The sequence below is a fragment of the Electrophorus electricus genome, chromosome 2, assembly GCF_013358815.1.
Source record: "Electrophorus electricus isolate fEleEle1 chromosome 2, fEleEle1.pri, whole genome shotgun sequence".
NCBI classification, from domain to species: Eukaryota; Metazoa; Chordata; class Actinopteri; order Gymnotiformes; family Gymnotidae; genus Electrophorus; species Electrophorus electricus.
Genome location: NC_049536.1, coordinates 22,542,818 through 22,557,878, shown reverse-complemented (window position 1 = coordinate 22,557,878; position 15,061 = coordinate 22,542,818). Strand labels below are relative to the sequence as shown.

General features: G+C 44.2%; 1 protein-coding gene across 4 annotated transcripts in view; it reads right to left on the bottom strand.

Moving 5' to 3' along the window:
* Positions 1-15,061, bottom strand: part of enox2 (ecto-NOX disulfide-thiol exchanger 2) — a 154,864-nt gene that overhangs the window by 118,083 nt on the left and 21,720 nt on the right. For all 4 annotated transcript variants that reach the window (XM_035536030.1, XM_035536040.1, XM_035536036.1 and 1 more), the window contains exon 2: positions 4,028-4,118. In XM_035536030.1, coding sequence (XP_035391923.1) covers positions 4,028-4,064 — 37 coding nt within the window. In that variant the 5' untranslated portion in view covers positions 4,065-4,118. The remainder of the gene's footprint in view (positions 1-4,027; positions 4,119-15,061) is intronic.

The window sequence follows — 15,061 nt, the reverse complement described above, 5'->3', positions numbered from 1 at the left end:
TTCCAGATGTCTTGTGGAAATGTAAATTATGTGTATAATAAAGCACAATGTCTGTTTCCTAAACCCAGTTCTATACTATTTAAATCAGCATGACATTTTTGAAAGCATACACACCACACAGCAGAGAAACAAAGCTCGAACTGATATATATAAACCTCTGGAACAGGGTACCCCATTCTCTCCCACAATCCCACAATCGCTGCTGCCATCTCTTCCTAATCTTATACTCGCCTGTAAGTGAGAAAAGCTTGTGGGAAAGGCTTAAACAAAGACCAAGGAGGCCCTGTTGTCCCAGGGGTGGGGTGGGGTGGGGGGGGGTGTAGACACTGTGCACATTTCAGGTGTGAACTTGCTGGAGCTGTTTGATGGACAGACATTTATTTTTAGTGTAAGTATATCATCACCTACTTATCTCAGTTACTCTTTCTCGAAAAATGCACCAGTGGCGTATACCTGGATGGCTCGCTGTGCTAGTCTGACCAGAGCAGCCATGGTTCAGTAGGGGACAGAACAGCGCTGCTAAAAAGGTCGGTGGATTCCTCCCGCACGCACCACAAAGGTGACTACACCTAGGGTTCACGCGTCTACTTTCTAATGATGGAACGAATGTAAACAGAAATTGTTCGTGGTGTCTGGTGTATTCACGTGGCATTTTGCTGGTGCGTATGCGCACGCTTCCTTTGGATCGTTACTAATGTGAGTCCCGTTCTGCAAACGAACACAGAAGCGAGTGAGACCCACCCCCAGGAAACACTGCAGGACTTTCGCAAAAACAACCCGGATTTCTCGGCAGCCAGAGATGTTCCAGATAAGCACGTGCACGAAAAGGTGCCAGGCTGATTTTCGGTGTGGAAATGGACAAGCTCGACTGGGGAAATGTTGCTAATTTGATCTTTTCCGCGCCAATATTTTACCGAGTTTTCATGCAATTAGGAAACGAAAATGGGGTCTGCTGTAGGTTTGGGAGAGCAGTCGTCCTGTCCTAACACTCCGAGCTACTTTACAAGCGCCTCAGTCATTTGGCTGTTGAAAGGCAATTACATATCGGGGCATTATTGATTTAATGACACATTTAAGGCAAAGAAACGCATAAATCATTGTAACCTAATAGCGTTCCTATTAAAAAACAAACCAGGCAAACTCTTTTAGATGTAAATGAGCCCAGCGCGGGAAATGAATCAATGTGCTAGTTATGCATTTTCCATCTCTCAGTTCTCTGCAAATGAATGTGGCAGAGCAAAACAACAACAAAAAACGGATCATGTGCAAAAAAATGAACCCTCACTGTAGGTGGCTTGCACGTGATAACCCGCGTAAATGTTTACCAGAAACAGCCGACGTTTCCGACCAGTGTCGACGGTGGGCCAATTTGGAGTTTAAAGACCTCAAGACACCCTGAAGTCTGCATGCAGTTTCCCCACTTTTACCGTAGGAGGTCGGCCATAATAAAAGCAGGTTAAATGTGTTCTAGGCAGAATCAAAAATTTTTTCTTCCCCTCCCCCCCCCTTATTTAATTTATTCCGCCCTCAGGAACAATTTCTACTCTCCTGTTGCCTACAGGAGAAAGAATTACAGGGTTCTTTCAGGATCTGGCTTATTCTATATACGCACATCTGAATCAAACAATAATTTGACTCTGAAAATGAGTGCTTATGTGTTCGAGCGGTTATTACCACAGTGCATTAGCACAAAGGCAGTGCATTCATAAGGGGGGGGGGGGGGGTAGAGAAGAAAAAATATATATATATATGCTGGTTTAAAAGAAAGCCATAAATCAGTCTGAGCCATTTTCTGTGAGAGAGAGAAGGGGGAAACGGGGGAAGCAAAAATCTCGCAGTGCATTAAAGGGAAGCAAAGCTCAGCTCTCCATCAGAGGGTTTTACAGCCAATTAGAATAAGGAGCAGTAGGAGTAGCACTCTGACAGACATGTGGGCACCTGGAAAAGCCCCAGCCCTTCACCCAAAACACTGTTAAATTTCCTGCCTCCTAGAGTGTTAATCTGACCTCCCCTAGAGAAATACTCGCTTTCTAAAACTTTATATATATACATATATATGCTGCTATCTGACAGGATGTGAACAGTGTCACGTTTAACCCTGTTGGCGTGTTCCTACACATACAAGTAATCAATCAAAGAGGCAGCCCAAGCAAACCCAGCTCACACTGCCCACACTGCGCCAGAGGAGGGAATAAAACCAATGCATGGTGCATGTATGTGGGAATTATACTGTTGTTGGTTTTCCATAAGGATGTTTTTGTGTGTTTTTATGTGTGTGTGTTTGTGTGTATGTGTGTGTTTGTGTGTGTGGCCAAGTCTCTGTGGAGATTCACAGTAGAGTGTGTGTTTATGAGGGGGGAGGGGGGTCTATGAGACTAGAGCTATATTCCACCAGTTGGATTAGGTCCGTGGCCCACCTGCCAAATAATCCGATAGATCCAGGTGTCTGATGGGTCAGGGAAGCCTTTCCTGCTCATTGTACAGACCAAAGTGGGAAAACATCAGGACTCTAGTTTACCACTCCAGGGCTCTGGGTCCCTGTGCTGAATGCGTTTTGGCAGCGCTTGTGCACATGTGACCATGAAGCCTGCGAAGCCCCCCCCCCCCCCCCCCCAGTGATTTCAGCCCTCCACTTTCGGATCCTCGAAATTGGTCTGAAAACTTTGAAAGGCCACGTGAAATAAGCAGTGCCCAGCCCCAAACCATGCGACAGGCCGTCTGCTGTGGGTGGTGCCGCCCCTGGCTACACTGCAGCCCTCGTGCGTCTCTTCAATCATACAACACATCAATCAGACGGCGCAGCTTCATTACGATGGCTTAGCCTGCCTCATTACGAAGCATTCGGATGCTAGTCGCAACTCCAGATGAGCCTTTCACAGTTCGGCTCCCATCACCCCATGGGGGGAGAAGACGGCACTGCAGCTCCTCACGCTCAGCCAATTAATCAGGTGTGAACTCTGTAGCCTTTAACCCTTTGTGGTATGTATTTAAGTTTAAAGCAAAAAAAACCCCCCAAAAAACAGAAGGAGAGCAGAGGGACTTCTGAGCGTTTATTTGAGTCGGCCATGCCACCGTCTGAAGATGCTTGGGCACGAGAAGCAGCCTGGGCCTGTGCACATGCAGCTCTGCCAGGCCAATGTGAGCAGCGCCACATGGGAGACGCCAGCAGCGGTGCGATGATCCGGACTCATCGTGACCCAGGCCACCCTACTCAGCCTGCTGTGAGCATTTGCCACCCTCCTCAGTGAGAGCCCCCTCACACCCCGAGCTGTTGGAGAGACGAGGAGCTTCGGCTGGCGCACGGTTGGGCAGTTCAGCTCCATGGCCTGCATGCGAACCTTCTTGCTCCTCCATGAGCTCTGCATTGACTTCTCTCCATCGTCTTCCTCCCCCACGTAGCAGCGCGCCTCTGCAGTGCAAGCCCACTGGAGACGTTTCAAAGTCACATTAAGGCATGCAACGTGAACGTTAAACAAACTGAAGGATGTGGCTTAATTCAAAGGCTGCTTAAAGTTGGACTGTCAAAGGCGGATACTTAGCGAGTCTACAAACTGAGCGTATCTCTTAGCAAAAGGCGTCAGAGAACAAACAGCCTTCCCTTTTTTTATTTACTTTGACTGCGCGTCTCTTTCTCAGTCCATTACTGAGAGTGTTTCAGCTGTTTATGGCAGCGTGCAACCTAAACCCAGCAAAAAGCGTCCGCACTTGTCAAACCTGTCAAAACGAGGTGCCTCTCCAGGCTTGACAAAATGCACATGGCAGAAACTTTCTGCCCTTCAGAAAAGGCAATCAGGACCCTGGCAACAAGCGTGCATCCAGCCCCGATAAAATGCAAGAGGCTACACACTGGGATGAGCGAGAGGTACCCCCCCCTAGGGACAGGGATCGTCTTATCAGGTGAGCAGCAGAAACCATGACAGCAACCCCCGCCCCCTGCCCCAGGCCCCCCCAGCTCGCGAGGCGCAACACCCCACGGTCCCTGAGGGTGGCGTCGACCCCAGAGACGAGGCGCTGGACCCAGGCTCACCTGCGGCCCGGACGGATCTGTAGTCCTTGTACATCATGTGTTCTGCAGGTTCCAGTTTTGCTGCCCTCCCTCGGTCTCTCAGCACCGTGCCCTGTTAAGAAAAGTATTGGATTATTAATGATCAGGCACCCCTTTTCTTCCTAAGTTTGTGTGTACAATAAACACGCTACAGTGATGGCGACTATCGTTAGCGCAGTCTCTGTGATTTATAAAGTTTTCTCTAAAAATCCAGTCCACCTAAAATGGACCTCTTTTTCATCACATAACTTGGTGATAATGAACTAATTTGTCAAGGTGGAAAAAAAGGTACACAGAGTTCCACCAAAGTGTGAGACAAGTCAGCGTGGATCTCTGGACGGCCCTTACGCTAATTTAACTGCAGAACATACAAACGAGAGACAGTGTGGATCAGAGACGTGCAGAACATCAGAAGAGAAGCCGACCGGCGCCAAGCGCCCAAACTCTTCTGCTGACATGACCTTCCTCTCCCTCACTTCGCTCCACCAGTGTTTACAAAGCCACCGGTTTGGCAGCTCTAAGGGGAGGTAAGAGTAACCAGCAGAGGAAAGTGCTGTCCTGAGAAGACGCTGAAGTTCTCTTGGAGACAAATGAGCAAAACCCAAAAGGTTGTGATGTGACACCTGTATCAGTAGGTTACGAGCTGTGTTACGATCTCACCGGCTAAGATGGGCTTGTTTTAGCTGCTAATTGACTACAAATGGAAGAACTGATCAAGGACCTGAAGCTTCGGTGATGTAATCAAAAACTAGGACTGCTTTAAACTTTACCAGTACCGAGAAAACGCAGACACTTTTAAAAAGTATATGCAAAAGTTAAAGTTTGCATTTAAAAAAAATACATTTAAAAAAGGATTTGGTCAGGGTCCAGGGGTCAGTGTTTGTATTTTAGTTTTCAGTGCAGAGCTGATGGGCAGGTCAATGGCACAGATACATGTCAGAACAAAAACATGTATAAGAGAGTTCATGTCCTGGAGACTCTGTGAGGGAACCCTCTTCGCAATTATTGAGCCACCTGTCACTTCCTATGTGACCCGAGTCCTCTCTCCAACACTGACCCTGAGCTGTCCCCGTCCACTTGTGTGTGACCTGGGGGGGGGTCAGGGTGAGGGTGGTGAAGCCCCCAGGGAGGCAGCTGTTGTGTTCGTAAATCCAAGCTGCTCATCAGCTCAGTAGCACCAGTTCATCTAATGCAATAAAGGAATACGTCATAAAACACGACACGTGGTAATTCAGGAGATCCGTTCCTGTCAAAAGTTCCCTCTTAACTGCCCAGACTGAATCATGCTGAACCAGCGCTGTGTGGAGTCATTTCAGTACACATCTGCACAACTCAGGGGGGAAAAAAACAGCATGAGGATCAATTATGCATTCCAAAAATCTTAGGTTATAATCTTGCAGCAACACTTTCAAATTAGCTGTAATGTGGGAATATATTTCAGTTTTTAAATTAAAATCTATAACACATCAAGCAAGTATGTAATAATTCCAAGAAAAAAAAAAGTTAATAGAGAATAATAATAATAATAATAATAATGCACTTCTTTTAAATTTAAAAGTTCTACAAACCAACAATAAGAAAAATCGAATTATTGTGAATAAATAATATAATCAAGTAAAATATCAAACAACAATTAAACAAGGACAATCTTAAAATATGAGTTTTAAGTAACTTTTTATAAAACAATTCGAAGCAGGAGTGTTTTTAACAGGGACAGGTAGCGTAATCGAGGGCTGTCGCCCGGGGATCTTATTTTGCAAAGAGGCTGTAGTGGAGTGAGAGAGCAGGGCATGAAGGGCGAGGAGGAGAAGGATCACCAGGCCACAGAGGTAAGGTGGTGCTAAACCACAAACAGCTTTAGATGATAAAATAAGTGTTTTAAAATCCACAGGAAAATGTAGTGTGAGTGAGAACTCCAGCAAACAGTAAACCGAGACAGGTACAAGATTCTCAAGCTCAGAGGGTAAGAGAAAAGGCCAGTATTACATAGACGGTGGAACAGAGGTTTTGGTAATGTCCTTATATGAGTGTCAAAGGTTAACTGACTATCTAACCTGACACCTAGGTTATGTACCTTGTAGTCTGAGCGTCAACTTTCTGAGGAGAAAATGACTGAAGCTTCTCTTCCATCACTGCATAAATGCACCCTTGAAGGTACTCAGAAAACGAACGGATCTAGTGTCCACTTCTCAGGAAAGAGAAACATTTTATTACACTGGACCATCATTGTGGTGTAAGTACCATGAGCCCCTGCAATGAAAAACCACACATGCCCATATACTGTTGATCCACACTTTACAAAATAAACACAATATAAAGCTTTATTACAAGTTTTATTTTTAAATGCCCATATGAATTAAGTTAGGCAAGTCTAAATGCATATTTAGCATTTTAATGTAAAGAGTGTACAAAATCAAAATGTAACTGAACACAAAAAAAGGGGAAATGGACAGACACGGTGCAATCGCACGAGGGCTGTGTCGCAGTGTCAAAAATAACCTACTCCTACCGCCACTACTAAAGATGGAAAAGCTTCTGACCACTCTCAGCACGTCAGCGCGAGAAACGTTTGGAGAGTCTGCGTCTGAATCATGGCATTGGCTTCTGGAAGCGCGTGAAACTAACCAGACGTCGTTAAAGCAGCCGAAGTGGAAAAGGCCTGGATGCACTGAAACGGGAGAGGAGACCGCTACAGGCTAGAATGGGAAAACAGAGAAATTATTCTGCGTGTTAATCTCACAGCCTGAAGAAAGACGGCGGTATAATTGCTGGTTATGTTTTATCTTGACATTTGAGCCTCGAAATTTAATTGAGGCAATTAATAACAGCCTTCCTAACTGTTAATTACAAAATAATTATATCAGACTATTTATGTATATGCAACATAATTTGCACAAACTGAAGTGTTGGGCACTGCCCTCATGTCCTGATTACATTAAAGGTGTCTACGCCTCACACTCCCCAGATGTGTTCTTACAGTTAGTGACGACCACAAATCATTCTTCTCACGATTCCCGACCCAATCAGAAAGTGCTTTACTGTTCTCGGGACGCTATGACATGCAGACGGCAGCAATCCGCGTCATAGTCCCGCGGGCCAGCAAATGGGCCTGGCCCTGCGATGGGGAGATTACACGTCAGCCCGCGGGAGAACCGGCGCCGGAGCCACAACACGCATTAACCACATGCTGGGAGCATTAGAGGCTGTACAAACATGACATTTCATACACCATTATTTACCATTTATTCGACATCATTTATAGTGCTCTGGGTGGTTGAACAGCTGGTTCAGTTAGGAAAACGCTTGTTTAAGTGTGCAGTCCAAGGCCGGGAATGTTCGATCCAGAAACAGCTGCGCTCAGCAAAGTTCCAGATTAGTTATTGAGCGCATGAATTCACCACGAATTCACTAGTTCAACAACAATTTAAGCTCGCAACTTAAACGATATCTCTGCCTTCACTCATACATTCATTACATAATAATAAGTAGCGACTAAGTATCAATTTAGGCTCCATATTTAGGGAATTAACCATTAATTAATGAACCACTAATTTACAAATACGCCCAGCAACATCTGAATCACTGAGAGCATTAATAACACTCAGTCATTTGTGTCAGGGGGGCGCTGTGTAGGCACTGGAGACACAGACGCTCAAGATGCAGCTCTCTGTGGCAAAGAAACTCCACCACCACTCCATTCGTTCATTAACCTCGCTGCAATTCCAGCATGGGAAATTCCTGGGAGGCAGGTTGGGCAGGTTTCAGGCAGGAGTGTGATCAGCTGGGGCCTTAAGATGCCGCCACGTCTGTTTGGAAGAGCGTGTCGCCTTTCTGTTACCTTTTCATCACAAGGTTGGTCAGGCCTGGTTTTCAATGTCAATATGTCAATAAGCATCACAAATTCTCCTCATCCTTAACACTGAATATATTGGAATGCTCATTTTTTAGAAATATAATAGTTTTCGCTCGCAATGCAAAAAATTTAATCTCTGCCCGTCTTTATACATTACAGGTTTGGGGGTTTTTTTTTATTTTATTTCACTGCATTTAATTACTTTTAACATTACAAAAAAGCAATATCCTTTTCTTTACATTCCCAAGGAAATGCAATCATGTGCAATGCCAGAACTGGTGTTGTATTATCCACAGCCAGTGTGACTGCTGAACACCTCGTAAGCCTGCTGCATGCACGGAGGGAAAGTGTGCCCAAAATTACAGTTATTATCCTCATATGTCACTGTCATAGCAACAACACGCAGCTGCACTGACAGCACGTCCAAATACTGTCACATGCAAGCCCTTCCATGCATGTGACGGTCACGTATGAACACTGAACGTGTGCCTAACACACTTGCCTAACAAAATTTCAGGCTGCACGTCCTGTCTTCCTATATGGCGAGTCTGGTAATACCAGAAACAAGATCTCACTTTCATTTTACCCAGAGATAAAGCACAAATAACCCAGCACAGCAGACGGGAACTAAAGAAAGTGTGCGTGGGGAGGGTTGTGCACACACACACACACACACACACACACACACACACTGTAATACAGGTCCCAGGTCACTATGAAACAGAAAAACTCCCTTCAATCCGTGTTGTTTTAGTACCCAAAGTGACTTTGGTAATGAGCAATTTATCAAGAAACAAGCATTAGGTCTGACTAGCTTCTAAACGCATATATAATATACATAACGCATATAAATACACACACACACACACGATCCCACTGGGACCTCGCCTCTACAAGAGAGACCCATCATCCCACAACCACATCAGATGCACAGTAAAAGATCTCTGCATCAGGCGATATATCATCCTTTATGCTCTGGCCAGTTGAATCCAACCCTGGCCTGAACCATCCCGGGGGGGGTTGGGGGCTGGGAGGAATGGGCTAGCAGAAACGAGACGGCCACGCCCCACCTGGGGTGTAAACACACAAAGCAATCACCACAACAGCTTATATCTGAGTGACTATGAAAAGGGCTGAATTACGAGCACACACTCGGAGTCTTTCTCTTCAGTGGGATAACTTCAAACCAAACACTGTGCCAAATTCAAAGCCATCTTTTACATGGTGAGGTGCACAGACAGCTCTGGGTCGGATAGCGCGCAACGAAAAATTAAAACGCAAACCAATAAAAAAAAGGCTGATGATGTAAGGGTGAGTAATGCATAACCCAGGACTTTGGTTACAGATATCACGGTGCATTTGAACTGATCCTACTGCACACAAACCGCGGCTGAATAAGTGCTTCGCACAGTTTGGTCCACAGCCCCATTGTACAGTTGGTCCATAGCTACTTAATGAACAGTAAATACATATAGTGGACAGTTAACCACACAGCGCTGACAGCTTCCAGAAACACATATCAAATTATGTAAATCACTATATCTACTGTCTTCTAAAAGAAAAAAATTATACATAATTTTATTTTTAGGGCCATCAACCACCTCTAGACAGTAAGGGATTAAAAATTCTTACGGCTTCCTGTTAGTTACCAAGCAGTCCCTGGCAAGTATCGTGAGTACGGGAGTGTTTCTGAGGGACTGTGAGGCTTAGCCATTGCACAGCTGGAAAAGGACAGCATTCCAGCAACATGGCGAGGCGGATAATTCCCATCACAGGCTGGCTGCGGCAGGCCCGTGGCCTGGACATCCGTACCCACGGCTGAGGGAGGGGTGGTATTTCCCCGTCAGCACTGTCTGCCTCTACGCAGCCGAACCCAGGCACAAATTTCATGTCCATCCCTGGAGTGCCAGCTAATCGCTTCAAGCTTACACGGCGCAGGATCGCGAACCAGAGCAAGCATCACACGGCAGCAAGCTTTTGAGCGCGTTATCTTTTACCACCAAGCACAGCCTACTCCAAAAGATTACACCTTCCTTTCTCAACCAATATCACAGTCTACAATTTAGTTTTAGGCAACGCGGTTAGTCCAAAGAGATGGAGATATGGCCTGCTGCAGATGGCTGTACAGTAACGAGATAATACTGTAAACAAGCTGTTTTCCATTCGCTGGCTGAGAGAGCTACATGTGGTTCTGCCAACTCAAGTCCACTGTCCACGATTTCCCAGGGACAAACACAACTCACGTCCTTCAGCCAATGAGCAAGACTGACTCAGCTTGGCTTCACCCACCTTTCCCAGGGTCTTTGGCCAATGCACCAAAACCAAAAATAAACCAAACAAATTTGGCTGTAGTTGTTAAGTGTACACACAACAGGCATATAATCATTTGAAAGCAATTAAGAGTTTCTGGAGCAAAATTGTGTTGTAAGATGACAGGTTTTACAAACTAAGAACTGCCACCAAAAAAAACAAACAAAAAAAACAAACAAACAAAAAAAAAACCAGAAACCTAACTACGTTTTCCACAAAACGTGGCCTTGTTATTTATGGCTGGGCCAGGACCTGGAGGCACTGTGTTTAACAGCCATATGCAAGCGTTGGAGGAAATCATTCAGGGTGTTCTCTAATAGCCCAGCCGCTGATGCCTTTGGCAGGTTGAAAACCTGGCAACACGTGCGAACAATGTATTTCCCTACAGAAGGAAATAAATACCTCTCAACACAAGCAGGAGAAGAAAGGCCAGCAGAAGACGCAGCAAATTCAAAGCCAGAGCCAAAGCTGTGACTGTAATTGAAATGTAACACCTGTCAGAAGCCACATGGTCCCCAAAAAATGCTCGTCAGTGACGTGGGCGAGGGCCAAGCGAACTGGCCTCAGCGGAGACCGGAAACATCACACAAAGACACATGGACTTAGAAAGCTTCTTTTGTTCGGGTGAGACCTAATGTGAACCTGTGTCTCAAAGACGGTTAACGTTGCATCAGACACAGGATTCTTCTTTTTTTAGTTTAATAATTTGCTAATGAGAGTCCGCCATATATGTTGGTGAAGGGGCATGCACAATGCTAAAAAAAAAATGAAATGATTGAGGGGAAAAAAAAGCAATAATAATGATAATTGGAGCATTATTGCTCGGTAATCCGCTAGCCCAAGTGACGTTTGAAAAGCAAAATCTTTTAAAATTTTCTTCCTGCACTATAAAGTCTGTGTAGTATATACACGGCAGTGACCTTATGATGTATCTGAATAATAAATGCAACTCTTGTGGCATATACCATTGCTTTTGTATGTGCACACATACATTTTAATGTTTTAATTTAATACCAAACCTACATCTCTGTCTAACAAACAGTAGAAAGGCCATCCCTCTGTTAACTCCGGTAATCTCTGGTATCACCATTTTGCCTATAGAGTGATCAGCAAAAAAATCTGATAATAAATTATAATTCTAAAAAATGCAAAACAGACAGCTGATAAGTGGACACGCAAACAAAAATTTGTCTGACACTGGAAGAAAAGAAAAAAAACATTGTTGAATACACCTTGACGCATAGATGCACCTCTGCGTCAGACTACAATTGTATATACGATTGCTCTTCAGTGACACATTCCACACACAGAAAGGCTATGAAGAACGCAGCGCTGTGTTCAAGTATACCTGCCATATGGGACGACGGGAGCCTGACAACGTGATCAAAGCACACCGGCCCTTAAAAGCCCAGAAAGATTCTGGCACTATTACTACGGGCCCCTTGTGTGCTGAGAAGAATACACCTGACAGAAAGCTACATAAAATGAAACATTTAAACTAGTGAACAACCATTAAGCAGGTGTGACAACCTCCTGACCATTAAAAATTATTTTAGGTTTTGAATGTCTAAAAGCATTAGTAAGCATACTAAAAATTTCAAGCATACATGAAATTTTTACATTTTTACAAGAAAGGCATGCAGAAATTATTTGACTAAAATTGACCAAAGCTTATAATAATGATATAATAATGATGTCTCACTCAATTATTTTTATTTATATTATATATTATTTTCTTAATATATTATATAAGGGTCCAAACACTGAAGTTATTATTATTATTATTATTATTATTATTATTATTATTATTATTTATTATTATTATATACTGGTTCTTAATGCATATGAATTTATATTTATTTATTCATGCATTTTGCTTTGGAATGTCACTGCAAAACATAAAAAATTAACAACACAAAGTGATCATCTTGTTTGGTGACATGTCCCACCTTAATTAATAAATTATTTGAAAAATCATGTAATATTGAAAAAACAACAAAAGAAGACGTAACAACACTAGTAGTCTTCTTTGATTACTATTACAACAAAACACGCAAAAATAATTGGGTTAATGTCATTATTAGCCACATTCCTGAGTTATTTTAGTCCTGTCCGAATCCACCATGTCAGTTATTTGTACAGACTGCGCAGTCCCGTGTCAGTAAAGCTTTAGGGACCTTTTACCGGGCATAAAACGTTCAGTAAAAATAACCCCAGGTTATTTTAATCCCGTGCGTATTGCCACATCAGTAAATATTTCGTCCTATCCTGTGCAAAAAAGGAGTTTTTGCGGTATCTGTCAAACAAGGAGGTGCTCGAGGAAGCGTTTGCTTCTGTTAAATCCTTTGGCATTTACTTGCCAAGGGCCTTGGCAGAGGAGTGACACTTAGCACACCTCTAGTTCCACTACATGCACATGGCCTGCTAATATTACCCAAGTTATTATTACTATTAGCAGTTTTATTAAATATCAGCAATTCACCAAGAATGTGTGTGTAGGATTACAGAAAATTGGGAGAGAGGATTTTAGACCAAATCCAGGTCTTCTGGTTCATAACAGCCCTAGACAGATCATGTTTCATTAATATTTAAAACAAGAGAATGCGATGTTATCATGAGTGGGTTCTCTGACAACAATGTGTATATATCTCGTTTACGCTGGGATCCTTATCCTTACTCTCATCCTTTCTGATTCGACCACAAACATTGCAGAGGTCCTGTGACAAAATGTCTTTATGTACATATGCCTGGATAACGAATCCTGTCCAAACAGTGAATACAACGTGTCCAAGTTCGGATCCCTCCTGCTCACTTAGGCATTTGGAATGCCGTGTCGAGGGACTGAGGGTGGCGAGGGGTAGGGGTGTGACTGATGTTTGCACAATTTGGAGTGTGGAAAACAGGCTGTAATGTATTTTGGCAGCATTCACAATTACTTATTCTCCAATGAGTTAGATGCACAGAGCACAACAAACAGGAAGGAGCCAAAATGAGCCCCCAGGTTACCATAGAGCTGTACATCAATCTTCCTGGCTTAAAGTAGGAACATAATGCAGAAACGTCTGAGAAATGACTAGCGCTGTATGCAAATAAAAATGCAAAATAATGCAACACCTCCACCCCGAAGAGATAAAACAAGAGGGAGGTTCCAAAAGCACAAAAGCGCTAATTTGGTCCGACGGCCCAAAGCTCGACCCCCGGTCTGGTCACTCTTCCTTTTACATGGTGGTGGAGTGAACTCTGAACCTGACCATTTGTGGAATACCAAGTTCGGCTGGTTGACAGAGCTCCTGGAGAAATGCTCTGTTAAAACTTTGTGGTAATGGTTGTCTCTCTTCTTTACTCTTAAAACACAAAGCACCCTAGTACAAGTTTTTGCAGACGGTGCTGCAGCTGGAAGCCAAGGAGTCTTTCAAAAGGTGCCCTGAAGACTAGAGACAAGAAGCCATTTTTGGCCCGCAAATAACGAGCTTACTGGCAACAATGTTCCTCATGCACTTCACAAGAGCTTACAAAGAAAAACAAGGGAGTCTGAGCAACTCCCCCCAAAAATGCATTCTCCAATCAGCTCTACAATTTATTACACTTACAATTCATTTTCAAATAAAACCAATGAATTTCACCAGTGCATTCCACATTAAACATATACAGAATACAAGCTAACCACCCCAAGACCAAGACTTGTGAGTCTCCATGGTGTTTCAGAGGAGCGGGGTGTTTGACCATCTCTGCTGTGTTTCAGAAGAGCGGGGTGTTTGACGGTCTCCATGGTGTTTCAGAGGAGTGGGGTGTTTGACCATCTCTGCTGTGTTTCAGAGGAGCAGGGTGTTTGAAGGTCTCCATGGTGTTTCAGAGGAGCGGGGTGTTTGACGGTCTCCGCGGTGTTTTAGAGGAGTGGGGTGTTTTATATTCTCTTCTCTTTCCAGCGTTTACCACACTGCCGTGCACCTCGCCTTTACAGAATGAGAAGTTTGCTTAGAAGCAGGTATTAATAATTCATTGTTTGCAGTGGACACAGTGAATACCAATTCTCTCATATTGCACAGCACTCTCATTGGGGCTGATTGCAGTAGCCGGGGTTATTAACTTCACCATCGGCGGTGTGCCTCTAAGCCGCGTGGCCTGCTAACATCCAGTTTACCCCACACGCTCGCACAGGGAGTCGCTATGCACATCTGCCTCCCCCAGACAGCGGGGGAGGCAGGGTGGACATGGGGTGGGGCGGAAGGGAAATTACATTTCGGGGGGTTCAAATTGTTTTCACATCAGACTTGCTCTTTGCCCTCTGCAAACACAGGCTGCAGTTTGCCCTTCACAAACAAGAAAAATACAAATGTGAGATCAGAGATAGCTGCCCGGGTCACATGGTGCCCATACCAACTCCTCTGAATGCACATAAAACAATAAACAAATATTACCGGTTTTCTATAAATTCTCTGAAAAGCAGACAAATTTTTTATTTTTTTTTAAATGGAGAAACTGAAAGTTATTTAAATTTTTTTAACACTAAATGTCACAGGCAGTGTAACTCTATGAAGCACGCAAGAGGTGGAGGTGTGTTATCTGTGCCCGGCCAACAAGGTGGCAATGAGGTGGCTCTCCCCACAATCACTGCATTTCTGCAGGCTCAGTGATGGCAGAAAAAATAAGTAAACACCTCAAAGCATCAGGCAGACTGGAATATCAGCAGCAGACACCAGGACGGATCCTTCGGCGGGTTTCCTAACACATTAGACACGGCCCAGAGCTCGCTGCCCGCCGCTGCCCGTCCTGAGCCGACACACGCTCTCTCTCCTCCATCCAGAGACATTTAGAGACATGCTGGAGTGAACTGGCTTCCATCTTCCCAGTGT